Below are 14,169 nucleotides of genomic sequence, written 5' to 3' on the forward strand. Positions count from 1 at the left end.
AAAATCAGAAAGTGTGAGTCACATTAGAGATTGAGAGAGTCGCGGGCCTCCCTCATTCAACTGCATCAATCACGTCTGCTAAAAGTTTACACGGAGTGTAAATACAAAGAGACGCTGTCTTGCTTGTCCTGGGTGGACTCGAGGATAAGACTTTATGTCTTGACTTAATGAGAAAAACTGCTTTGGTAAGATTACAGAACGGGTCAAGAAAGGTAACTGGAATCAAAGACTGTAAGGAGCATATTATTGTTAAGCAGTCTACAGAAACCTGCAGAAAATGAAGGAAAATTAGTTTTACATATATTCAATTAAACTTTCTTGGTGGGTTACTTTGTAAAGGGAGTAGTGCTTCACTGAGACCTGTCTGATTAATTTATGTTCCTCACAGGTATAAATGAATTCAGATAAACACAACCAACAGAAGTATCAGTTGTCACTTTGCCTCCCCAGGACCTGAGTGGTTACTCACCACATTCTCAGTCATTTTTGGTTTTATTTGAATCAGAGTTCCCCACCACACACACATACATACTCTCACACACACATCCACACAAACACTCTTTCCATCCTGCTTCATACGTCCCGCCAACCCCCCCTCACATTCCCATCCCGCCCTAATGGCCCCAACACCAAAGTCTTATTCTGAGGAACCCACGTTGTGTCCTGCATTCGTCTTTTGAGAGGAGGACTCAGAACTTAAAAAACAAAAACATTTTTTGATTCTGACAGAGCAGAACTGAAAACCTGAGTGGCGTAACAGTGGAAAACGTGTGATATGTAATTAAAAACATGTGCTATATCGGACTGGGAATGGAAATTATGTGCATTTGTGTGATGTGTAACTAATGTGTTCATTCATTCAGTGACTCACTCATTCAGGCTACAGTAGCATTTACAGTACTTAAAAATATTTTGATTTCCAGGAAATGTGTGCTACTATGATATGACCCTTTCATAGTGCTGCCGTCAGGTTTCTGCATAAAGTAAATGTCTCAGAGATGAAGGGAACAAGAGGTGATTTACAGTGATGTCTTTTTGAAAATCGTGAAACACTTAAAACTACAACTTAAATTACTCAGAAAAAGAACATGGAGTTTGGTGGTTTCCACCTCACGACAGCAGCAGACTCCTTAAAAATAGGTATCAGTGTATTAAGTTAACATATCCTGGTTTATATTTTGCTACGTTAAGTGCTGAAAAAACAAAATAATCCCTCTCAGGCCTCCGCAGTCCCACACTGCTACAGCTGAGTCATCCGTTCTCGCATCAGCGCGTTCTCTCTGACTCATTCCCATCAAGGTCGACGGAACCAGTGCAGCCGCCCCAATGTCAAACTCGACTGCTGTTCGTCCAGATGGAGTTTCTGTCTTCACTGAGGAGTTCAGTCAGTTATGCCTTTCACATCTTTTGTGTACATATACAGAACCCCGGCTTCCATCCATCTTCTGTGCTCTTGTTGTTGAGTATTATTGCTGTAGCAAACTCCAAAAAAACTATCCGACACTCTGACCAGGCAATTATTATTTAATGATGTGTTTCTGATCATGTGTGTGTGTATGCATGTGTGTATGGGTGTGCTTTTGTTTGTATATATGTGTGTCTTCACAGTTCACGAGTGTGGGGTCAGTGTTAATAAGACAATCACAGTGCTACCTGTCTGTCCTGGCTGCACAGCTCCCGTTCACAATCCCATGTCGTAGTAGCATCATGCTAGTTTACGCTACCATCACTACGTCCTCACATGAATCAGATCCTCCACATTCCCTCCACTTCATTCACTTTGTTCCAAATGAATGAACCAAAATTTGAGGCCCTACAGCCGTTGCAAACAGATAAAGAGGGAGCACACACACAAAGTTTGTAACATCAGATGGAGGAGCTATAGATGCTGATGGAGAGGCCTGTGATTTTACTGCATATCGACTGAGGCTACTGATAAAAGGTTGTGAGTCAAGATGACGTGCGCTACTGGGAGAAATGATGGAAGAAGGTAGAAAACGGTCACGAGGGAGGAAAACGTTGATCTTTGTGTTGTAGAGCTGCTGCACAACGAAACCAAGCAACAAACCCCTTTTCCAAAGAAAACATTCCCCGTCGTCTGAAAAACACATTTTCCCCTGAAAACACGAGGGGCGAAAGAGCTTCAGCTCCCTACCGAGGTCAGACAATGCTTTCAAAACCAAGGTGGACAGGCTTTAAAAGGAACGTAGAACAAGAAACGAGCTTCATCCACAAAAAGGAAAAGACGCCAGCGCACGCAGACAGGAACACTCACGAGCGGGGGAGGGGAGCGACAGTGGCTTTCTCATTCCAGCACTGAGCGCGCCATGACATCACAGGGGGGCAGCGAGCCAATCATGAGGCGGGGCTCAGCACCAAGCCAGAAGCAAGAAAACACATGCGGTAGAGAAGAATACGCGCACACATACGCACACATACACACACTGACACATGTCCACAAAGCATAGAGTGCATATATCACATAGAGAATAATAAGGGAGAGGGTCCGGTGAAGAAGCATTGGTAGGCTCAGCAGAGGCTTAGCTGTATACACAACCATCCATTGAGGGACTCTTTTTTTGGCTGTAGTGTTATTGGACTCGTCTTGCTTGCCGCTCCAGTCGGGGGGGGGGTGATAAGGTCCTTAAAATGGCCTGTGGCTCAAGCGCGGGCCAGCCCCCGTACCATGTACCCCTTCAGTTTGTAGATAATGACAATTCAAAAGGTCAAAGGGCATGCACCAGCAGTCATCATGCGATTACAGTTCACAGGAAGCACTTTTTGTTGCTTTTTTTTTCTTGGTTGTTTTACTGACATTTATCTTCTTTTTTTGTAAAAAACAAAAGAATCGTCATGCCTTAGTCTAGTTGATATTCTTTTTTACAAATGTTATAAAACTACAAGTTGAACTCCTCTTTTTTTTCTCACTGGTCTCTTTTCTTTTGTGGTGGTCCATGGTCACACACTTGAGGATGATTCTGTGTTTGTCATTTTGTAGTTTGCACTTCTTTAGTCTTTGTCTTACTCGTCCTCTTCGCCTTTGCTCATTTCCATCTGCGCTCTGGTTGTTTTTTTGTGGAGGATGGTTTGGCAGTGGCTTTCCGGTCCTAAAAAACAGAAGAGAGGCAGAATTAAAGGGGTAGCTTGGATTATTTGAAGGGGACTACCTAAAAACGTAGTATTTCCCTGGATGGGTGTGGTTTTGCAGGATGTAGCAGTGCATGCTTTAGAGACCTCCGAGACCCCCTGAGCCCATGATCTGAGTACATGCATGAAAAACCAGATCAGTTTATTTAAACCTTCCACAAGGAATTTTGAAGTGGTCACGAAACTGTCTCAATTTAATACTAGTAACTCTATAAGACCAACATGAGCAAATAAGACCGTCACTGAAAAGACTGGATATTTCTATAAAGTTATTCTTAGTACCGGCCACTGGGATGAGTTCTCTAATTAGATAATTATAATTTTGATGTTATATTTTGTGGAAACACTACAGCTTTTGTCCACACTGGTCTCCAAAAACAACAAAATCTGTAAATTCCTTGTTGTTGCTTTAATGCCTGTCAAGCATGAAGGAATACAAAATATAGTATTCATGTTTTCCTCTAATTTGTATATTTGGTGTCACATTTTTGTACAAGGAAATTCAGTGTGTGTCTTGATAGCCTGTTTAGGCTGGAGGATACTAACTTACATTAATATCAGTGTATTGGCCATAATTGAGTCCATCAAAGTTATAATATATTTTAGCACTATTTGGTTGTACATATTTTAAACATCTAAAATTAAGTGTATTTATGGCAATCTGTGATCACAAAAAAAATTAAAGTCATCTCTGTTTTAAGTTACTATCAAGTGTGAGGTCTCATGTATGCTTTATGTTGGGGTTAAGGCAAAGATTACATTACTAAACAACTTTTTAGGTTTTCAGTTTTGCTAGCTTCTCCAGACAGTGATGTGACAACCCCAAGAGAGTCAGCGTCAATGAACATCAGGCACTCTGCGTGACGCAGGATGTAAGGCATCGCCCCCAGGTCAAATACTAGTTTTTAGGCAGTCCCAGTCTCTTATTTGGTTTGGTTTGTTTGGGTTGTATGAGGTCCTCATTCATCGTCAGTGTATTATGTGTTGCGATTGCCTCACCCCTAGTTTGAAGAAGCAGCAGGAGTTTGAGCTGTAGGAAGCTAAGCAAAGTACCTCTGTGGACAGGGTTACCAGACCCTGTGTAACACCACAGTCACACAATAACACAAACAAACTAATCTAGGCAGTAGTAGACCAGCACCTCCTGTGTTCTGTGACATAAAATGGAATCTGGTTGCTTTGGAGAGAGCTTTTAGCTTATATAAATGCAGCTTCCCATTGGAAAAAGCTGTCTGACTCTGAGGTAGAGTGGTGAAAATACTCTGAATATTTTTTATTTTATATTTTTTGCTGCTGACCTTGTCCACAGCAGTACATTTTTAGCTTCATACACTGGTACTACACTGCTACTTCAAACTGGGGGCTTGCAGACCACTACTGCAGGTAATACACTGACTATAGATAAAAACCTCATACAACCCCACGTCAAATAATCCAAACTATCTCCATAACACACAACATACAGGGTAAATTAAACAGGCCTTCCAAAAACAAACAAACAAAAATTATAAGTGCACTGAATTAAATCTAATTTTGAACATAAATGGAACAGAACAGCATGTGAGACTACTGAGCTCTAAAAGAGTCCAATATGTTGCCATACAGGCTTCTATCCAAGCACTGGGATGCACAAGTGCTTGCTGGGTGTCCCGTACCTGGAGGACTGGGTAGTATGTGTATTTCAGTGTTTAACTCTCCGCAGACTGGTGCGCTGCACTGACTGAGCGCCCTTTCTCACATCCACCCCCACCTGGAGCAAGGAGGGAGGGAGGAGGGAAGGAGACAACACTTGGACCAGTTAACTGCTGAAGCCTCTACTGGTACATGTAACCAGAGCAGGAAACTAACTTGTCTGACCACCTGCCGGCCACCGTGGCTCACTCAAGTCCCAAAAATTCACCAGTGCTGCATTTCATTAGTAGTTCCACTTCCCCTCATTCACCAGCCCACAGCCCTTGGTAATACATAACGTAGACAGAGGCCACATGGAGAGTGTGTGAGGGAGGATTGGAGGATTTTAATGGCACAAACTTGCCCTTGTACAGCCCAAACATCATGCATCGACTGCCAGTTGTAGGCTTAGCACCGATACTGCTTTTTACAAATCATCAGAAAAAAAACTGCATTATCCCCTTTTGGGGATAATTGTAATGTGTCAACTGTTGGTAGTAAGCTGCATTGGTTTATGATGTTGAAATTTCTGTTTGTGATCTGTATCATGGTTATCATATTGCTATTGGTTTATGATATACTGCAAAACAGCATTTTTCCAGGTATTTACAGATATTGTTGAGAATAAAGAAATCACACAAGCTTAACAGTACAGCAATCTAAGTAAATATTAAGTGCATTATCAAGCTATCAATGAGATTTTCTAAATTTTCTGCTAACTAGATGAGAGACCCTACACATATAATAATTTTATTCATAGAGCACTTTTTAAGCAATAAGTGTTTTCCAGGTAATACAAATGTAAGCCCAATAACACAGACCTTTAATGATCATCTCATTTTCATCCGTAATTTTCATTCAGATGAAAATTAGCTCATAACTCAATGACATTTATATTGATGTGTAAACTGAAAGGTTGATTGATGTGCATTTCCTTAGTAAATAAATTGACAAAAACAAATGATATAACTAATTTTACATGCATTTCTGCCATATATTCTTGGACATATTTTCTTGCACCAAATGCATGACTGCACTTGATTATGGATAATACACAGTTCACTTCAGTTTGACAAACAGAACAACGCTTATGATGGCAGCATGGATTCCCTCGAGGGCACAGGCCAAGCGAAAGTCAAAGAGAGCATGTACAACAACTAATGAAATGCAGCCTGGCTATCACTGATATACATCCAGGAATTCATCTGCAAATCGGGTTGGAAGAAATTTTGAAAACACATCACCACCTGAAGCACATTGTTCAATAAATCTGTTTACAAATCTGCCAACAATGAAAATGTTGTAGAAAGGTGGCTGTCTCACTTTTCTGCAAACACTCATTTTGTACTATTAAGTCTTCCAGTTTTTTATATGTGAGTGTTATTTAAACTAACAGTAATTGCTGGTTTGTTGTCAAACATGCTCATGGGGACAAAGCATGTTTAACCAACATTTGGCTGGTGGCTACTGTTAGTTTCCCACCCTTTGTGCCCTCTAAGGCTATGCAAGTGACTCAGTGAAACGCTGTCTGCTCGTATTTACAGTGTTTGTGTGTGAATATGACTCAGCTTAAATGATGAAAACACCACTGACTTACCTTTCGAGCAAGCGCGCTTCCATGTTCAGAAACGAACTGTGTCTCAGCAGCATAGTCGTCTTTCTCTTCTTTCTGTAGAAAAATAACACAAGTCACATATAAATATCAGCTCATAGTACTCACATTTTGATACCAATAAACTATTTGCAGTTAAAAATGTAAAACAAAAGCAAAAAGTATCAAAAATGGCAGGTATTCCCCATGTGTTGTACCACACAACACATCATTCTGGTCAGTTACATCAAAATAATCAATTTTGATGTTTGTTAAGTGAGACTAAAGATTGTTGATGGTCATGAGCAAAAAAATCAGATTGAATGGCCGTCTGTCCCATCTGATAATAATTCAAAAAAGATAAAGCGATGGATAAAGATGTTTCCCCTCCAGGCGCAGGAAGCGGCGGGTGGTCGGCGTGGCAACCTGACCTGGCCCCGCCTCAGCTCCTGCTCCCAAGCATGTTGGCCCGCCTCCTGGTGAGAGAAGCCCAGCCCCCTGTCAAAGGGCTGCGTGCCCTGCAGGAGGCGCCCACGCAGCACATGAGAGTAACCCGTGTCACACACCGGAGTCAGCAGAGCCTCCTGGGCCACGCGCAAGCCTGGCACGTCACGTCCCGATGACACCGAGCCCACCCAGCCCTGCAGGGAGTCCTTGTCTGGTAAATAGGGTTGAAATGCTCCTCCTCCCACCATACTGGAGAGCAAGATTAAAGTAAAGCAAAGGGAGAGAGAAAGAAAGATATAGGGGAGATGTTGCCATTTTGAGTAGACCAGTGACATTTATAAAGATGGACAACGTGAGAGCCCCCCACAAGTGAAGATGTCAATCCCACCCCCTCTAGAGGGGCTTTTCCATTACCACTTTTTTTTTGACTTTTTTGTAATCTGATGACATAAAAAGGTTGTTTCACACCATGATTGACAGCTGACCAGCACTCATATTCGGGATATGTTCCCTACATTTTTGCACAGTGGGAGGAAGTAGTGACATGTTGTCCATCTTTATTTACAGTCAATGGTGCAGAGAGTAAAGAACAACATACAATGTAGTCAGTTTGACAAACATTACAGCTGACGTACCGGTTATCTCCATTGTGCTCTGCAGCCCGACTCAGTCCCGACATCTCACACCGCTGGGCATACACCTGCTGGCCTGCAACAACAGAAATCCCCTCCACTGAACCCAGCCCTACACCTCCAACTCCCCCTCTTGCTCCTCCTCCTGCTGCAAGGGCCTCCCCTCTCCTCCCATCCGACCTCTGACCTCCAAGCTGCCCGTTTAGGTTGACCTTGGGGACGGCACCACTGGCCCGCACCCTGTCCCTTTCCGCCAGCGTAGTTGCTGGCTCCTGTGGCGCCTCCTCATCCTCAACCTCCCCTTCCTCCTCCTCTTCCTCCTCCTCCTCCTCCAGTTCCATGATGGAGCCGCTGGCCCCACTGGCTCCGCTGCTCGGGCGACCCAAGCTGCAGGGAAGGGAGAGTGTGGCGCCCTCTGAGTCATCAGCCCGGCTGCTGCCCTCCAGTGACGAGTCCTCCACTGTGACCAGCGAGGGGCTGACCCCTGCCGGCCACACCTGAACATCCGACATCTCCATTAACGTGTCTTCCTCTGTGGTGGCGATGGGGGCGCACTCCAGGCTGGAGACTTCCTGCCAGTAGGGCTCCGCGCCCAGTGGAGAGGGCAAGCTGTACTGCATGGAGGCCGGGGACAGCAGCTCCTCCTGCACCAACCCATAACCTGGAGGGAAGACAGGGGCGAGACAAGAGAAAGACTAACACCACGCAGGCACAGCCAGGGGGAGGATGGAGAGGTGGTGGACTGACTGTTTCTCCAACCTGTGAGGAAACAGTGGGGCTCAGCCCTGTCCCAATACACCAGGAGAAGGACTAGAGTCCGTCTTTATGAAGCCAAGGATTTATGATAAAGATATCTTCAATCCACTTCATTAAAAGTGAAAAGAAAGATATATTGATCCTAAATCCCAAACCAGCAATCTGACAGCCATTATGTTATTTACTACTATGAGTTTGAAAGGTAGAGCACAAGCACAATACTTGTCTTTCATTCTGAAATAAGCTCCCATCATCTTTATGATGTTACTGGGAAAAATTGGCGCTTTTCATGTGGATGTCCGACCAGTGTTGTTAGTGAATATAGTCAGTTGTAGCAATAAATTCCTCAGTGTGCTATATTGACCAAGATCAGTCCCTACATGTACTAGGATGTAAGTTCCTTGAGTGGCCACTTGAGGCTGGTTCCAATAGCAAAGACAAACCCCATAAACCCTCATGTTAAAATGCCCAACATTACAGCACAATTAAACATGTCTACAACCTGGTAAAAAAAACAAAAAACGATTGCTTGGTTGGTAGAGCAATGTGCTGAGGCTGTGGGACCTCTGTGGCAACTGTGGGTTCAACTCCTACCCACAGCCCTTTGCTGTGTGTTCTTCCCCTGCTCTCTCTCCGCCTTTCCTGTCAAAAAAAATGTTTTGGTCTCTACGGCTACTTTCCTTGTTCATGACATCTGACCAGGGTGAATTTTTTATCTACTCACCCAATTAAACTTTATTAAGATTTTAAGTTAGGCATTATTTAGGACATGCCTGCATGGAGTGACAGACAGGTACCATCACAGGTAGCTGCAAAGTAGCTGCTTTATTTGTCCACCTTTGCTCCACCTCTTCGCTCGCTAGCCAAGTCAGGAACTACAATGATGGCTCCGGCCAATGTACCCAAACTGAGAGTTTCAAAATGGCTCTGCAGAAACCTATGGGTTAGGAGGTCAAGGACACTCCATCCACTAATTATTTACTGTCTATGGACCCCCTAGCCAATAGCTATTACTTTGTCAGCCAAAGGCAACTGGTGCCAAAAATACTGGCTCCTGACTACCCAGAGACAGAGACTAGAAATCCAAGCAGAAAGAGCCTGTACTTCCTCTTTGCCTCCAACAACATCACTGTTACATCACTGCATTCAAGACGAACAACAGATTTTACAGAGCGGGAACTTTCTTGGTCAATATAGCACACACTGGGGAATTTCTTGCTTCAGTTCAACTCAACTGACTACATTTACCATCGACACTGACTGGACATCCACATGAAAAGTGCCGAATTCTTTCCTGTAATTTGTTTAATTGAATAAATATTTGATCTAATGAACCTCAGGTTACTGTCATTGGGACATGGTAAGAGTGAGGTGGGGGTCAAAGGGGTTTGGTGTATCATCCATTGTCTGTGAGGAGAGTGGTGCATGGCTCTAGTTTGTAAGTAAGTGAATCTGCAGAACATACACTGTGTTCCTTGATAAGCAGAAAAAAGGTGAGTCTATAGTTATACAGTATGTTGATTGTGGGGTTGGCACGATATAAAAGTATCATTAGTTTATGCTACAAAAGGTTTTCTATTGGCTTTTAGTATCCTGGTTGCAATTGGAGTTAATGAAGAGGCTGGAAAAGATAATGAAGAATCTGTTGGATTTACATACAGTACAGCCAATAATGAACCAATATTTTTAAAGGACATGCTGTACAACTGAAAGCTGGGCAAAGCATTGAAAAAGGAATTTAAATTTGTTCTTTCTTAGATCTTGTTGGCGTTGATAAATTGAGACAGAGGCTACTTTTCCAGGAATGAAAAAAGTTTTTCTACAATACTCAAGTGGCTGTGATACAAATACCAAAGCTGTAACAAAATGTCTTTATTATCGTTCCAACCCACATTCCTGAGTGGGAGTCAGCAGCATCTTGCAGATTCTGCAGAGGAAAATGCAAGTTACTGTTGCTCTTGCATTCTCCTGTAGTTACACATCAGAGTCATGCATTTATATGTCTGAACCCCAAGCATCCAAATAAAGGTCATTGTACACACAATCACACACTTTCACACAAACACATTAATATACACGCACATTAGACAAAGCTATTACGTTTTAAGACTGTTTTGTAAGTAATTGTGCCTGTTTATGAAGGCAGTTCACAGTGTTCTATTATATGGTGGTCGAGATTTTATTCTAAACTAACAAGGTTATATTTATAGCCAATTCGCCTGGTTGCAGCATGTATTATGTATGTATTATTTATGCTATTCTCACTCTTAGGATTTAATAAATAAATTTATTAGTCCAAAATGACATATTAATATAAAAAGGACTGTATAAACAAAACACATTATACACATTGATGCATACGTAAAAAATATTTTTTGTTATATTTTGGTTACATTTCCAAGTCGTCACTGCGACACAAGCAAAATACACAAGGACATAAACATACACACATTATATTCAGTGATAGGTTTTCTATTATTTGATATTTTGATAATTTCACATTGTATTTTTTTTTTATTTATGGTACATACAGAATAAAGAGGACAACTTTGTTATCTCTAAAATTTGATTTCATTTAAGTTTATGAGATAAGATAAGTAATATGTTTTTTTTTAATAATTTAATTGAGTGGTATATTGATTCATCATCTATTATCTAAGTTTAACATAAAGACATATTTAAATGCTTAAGTATTTAAGAGACATATTAAAACTTTTCAGTGTTTAAATTGAAATATTTTGGAAATGTTATGTGAATAAAGCTTATAATCCATGTGTTATAAATCTTACTGATATTTGAAGACAATAATACTCTCACACATTTTGGTACATGTGACAGGTTTGGATTGGGGACTGACTGTAAGTAAGATGTTTTTAAATTGTTGCATTAATGAGTTCAGATGAATGAAACTGAACAGTAAAGGAGTACTTCACCCAAAGTCAAAGTTAAGATGTTCTGTTTCAGAGCCCTGATCCACCGAGGCATGATGTCAACTTGTGTATCAAACTGAGCAAACCTCAAACATCTGAAAAGTAAATAGGTTTTATAATAGTGTGGCTGAGATGAGGCTTAAAAAGAACCCAAGGCCTATAGCATGAGAACAACCATGAGGTTTCATAACAACAATCTTTTCAGTTTATCTTTCTGTTTTACAAATTTACCTTAAAATATTGAAATAAAACATTGCTTTGCGATAATATATTGTGGTCAAAAAATATTTAGTATTTTTTGTCCTTATCCTATCCAGACCCAGAAAAAGAAACTTAAACTTATTGTCATCATCAAGTGATATCTATCAGTACATTTACTGTAGGGAACTGCTGTAAATTGCAGCTGTGGAAACAGAGTAGGAGGCAACGCTGCTAATATTCTGTCCATGATTAACCTGATTATTAATCTTAACAACCTAATCCTGAGAGAGGTTTGATGCACTGTTTCAAATTTTGCAGAAACAAGTGATGGTATATGTCATAAAGGTCCGGCTATGGGAAGAAAATGGTTAAATGAAAAAATATAATGAAGTCCACCTTAACTGACCTACTAGTGAGTGCATTTTCTGTTCTCACATTTTTGCTTCCAGTTCACATTAATCAATGCAACACCAGATCTACTGTAAATATAATCTTACAGCAAGTCAAATTCTTGCGAATAGAAACAGTAGTTAAAACAGAATAACAAATCTCAACAGTAAAAAAGTATGCATTAATGGGTGAAATACCTCTTTACTATGCAAGTAATAGTCTAGTAATAGTAGTCTGAATTAAATGTGAGTAAGCGTGTGTGGGTGTGTGTGTTTCTGGGATGGTACAGGGCCAGGAGGATGAGCAGTGGCATCAGAATGAGGTGAACAGGGAGGAATGAGTCAGAATTAGAATGAGAGTTAGAATGAGTTAGATGAATCTGGGTTAGCCTTTCCCTTCACTCCTGCTATTTAAACATAAACACACACACAAGGTGTCAAAGGCACAGGATGTAAGTGAAGCACAAATAAGGTCCACAGAGAAAACAAATAAAATAAATAAAAAGACAACACACTGCACAGCACGCCACTCACGTCACACACACATATACACATACACACAATACCTCACTCATATTAAGATACAGATGAGGACACACAGTTTCGGCTCATGGGTGAGCCCCAAATGTACGAAAATAAATCACACACACCCAAACCTACACACAAACACGCCTCACAGCATTATCCCTGCTGGCAGATAAAGTTCAGACAATGTTGAAAGTGAGTCTGTCATCAGACTTGGGCAAAAAATAGTTCATTAAAATCTGATTAATTGTTCAGTGTAGATTGATTTTAACATCAAAATTTAAGTAAAACAATCTATTGTGTTTTTACACACAAATTAAAGGGATTATTCAGATTTTTAAAAGCAGGGTTGTATAAGGTACTCAGTGACCTATAGTAGATTGTGGTTGGCACATCCCCAGTTTGGACATGCAGCAGGAGTACCAGTATAGGAAGATAAGAAATATACTGCTGTCTACAGGGTCGGCAAATGTATTTTAGCCACCCATAAAAAGGCCCACAAAAGAAAATCAGTATCAGTTCCAGTGTAGGCTATATTTAGAATATATTTATTGTCTTACCTTGCCTTCAAACACTTTTTGGACAGGACACGAACATATATTATATAAGCCAAATATTGTTATCTCCAAAGCAACCAGACTCCACTGGCAAACCAGTGATTTTATTGTGCAGAACACAGGAGATGCTGGTTGACCAGTTAGTGTGTGTTATTGTGTGATTTCACCGACTCCAACTAACCCTTTAAAACACAAAGTCACACAATAACACAAACAAACTAACAGACTGAGGCAGAGGTACACCTGCAACTCCTGTATTCTGTGAGGTAAAATTACTAAATTTGCCTAAATTTGTCTGTCTGGTGGCTTTGGAAAGAGCAATATTTGGTTACAACAGCAACTTCTCATTGGAAAAGGCTGTCTGACAGCAAATATAGCATACACATAAAAGTGATATTGATTATTTTAGGTGGCTAAAATACATTTTTGCTGCTGACCCTGTCCACAGCAGTATATTGCTTTAGTTCCTACACTGGTACTCTTGCTGCTTCTCCAAACTGGGGACGTGCCAACTGCAATCTATCCCTTTAACGGCACAAAACCTTTCTTTATAAAATAAAATAAAAATAGGTACAAACTAGAGTCCTCTGTCAAACACTGAGAGTAATTTACAGTTATTTTGCCCATGAATGAACAACATTATTTCACAGCAACATTGTACGTTGAACATTATGTGCTACGCAGCTGACCATGTGTTATAGCAGAGCATTAAACAACACACCATTTATTTTACAGGAAAAGAAACAAAATCAACCCATTTGTTTGTTAATATAGCATTAAAAACAAGACTAAAGTACACCAATTAAACAGAGAAAACATTTTACACTGTGAAGAAAACTTCATACATTGAAAGCATGCCATGCACATAAAGATGTCAGAATCAAAAACAGCAAATTTTATTATGTTCAGGAAACTTCTCACTCACAAGTCCCAGTCACTGTAGAGACAGAAATCATCTTACATAGACCTGGGTAAATATGTATTTTAAGATCATTTTAAGTATCTAAAGTAAACTGAGCCTCATTTATCTTGCAAGGCATTTCAAACACTTCTTGTGTAAAAAAAAAAATTCATATACATAAATTCCTTGCAAGCTAAAGTAAATATAGTGATTTTCTTGATTGTATCTGAATATTAACAAATCTATCTACTATTAATCAAAGCCCAGGACTGAAACACACCCACACACCCACACACAAACTCACACACACACAAACAGATACTGTAACAGCAAAGCATGCAGCATGCACATGCACAAACTGTAGTACACACACAGAGCTGGATTGAGAGAGGAGGAGGAGGAGGAGAGGGTCCCCGCTCGAC

General features: G+C 40.7%; 1 protein-coding gene across 7 annotated transcripts in view; it reads right to left on the bottom strand.

Annotated features, from left to right (window-relative positions):
- Positions 1 to 2,778: 2,778 nt before the first annotated feature.
- Positions 2,779 to 14,169, bottom strand: part of ank1b (ankyrin 1, erythrocytic b) — a 95,275-nt gene continuing 83,884 nt past the window's right edge. For 3 of the 7 annotated variants that reach the window (XM_084745435.1, XM_084745433.1, XM_084745436.1), the window contains 5 exons: positions 7,492 to 8,149; positions 6,976 to 7,105; positions 6,416 to 6,487; positions 4,803 to 4,897; positions 2,779 to 3,107 (listed from right to left, as the gene is read on the bottom strand). In XM_084745435.1, the coding sequence (XP_084601561.1) occupies positions 4,829 to 4,897; positions 6,416 to 6,487; positions 6,976 to 7,105; positions 7,492 to 8,149 (929 nt within the window). In that variant the 3' untranslated portion in view covers positions 2,779 to 3,107; positions 4,803 to 4,828. Of the gene's footprint in view, positions 3,108 to 4,802; positions 4,898 to 6,415; positions 6,488 to 6,840; positions 7,106 to 7,491; positions 8,150 to 14,169 lie in introns of those variants that run through there. The other 4 variants (XM_084745432.1, XM_084745437.1, XM_084745434.1 and 1 more) reach the window with 4 other exon arrangements.

This window comes from Lutjanus erythropterus, chromosome 20 (genome assembly GCF_056507025.1).
Source record: "Lutjanus erythropterus isolate fLutEry1 chromosome 20, fLutEry1.hap2, whole genome shotgun sequence".
NCBI classification, from domain to species: Eukaryota; Metazoa; Chordata; class Actinopteri; order Lutjaniformes; family Lutjanidae; genus Lutjanus; species Lutjanus erythropterus.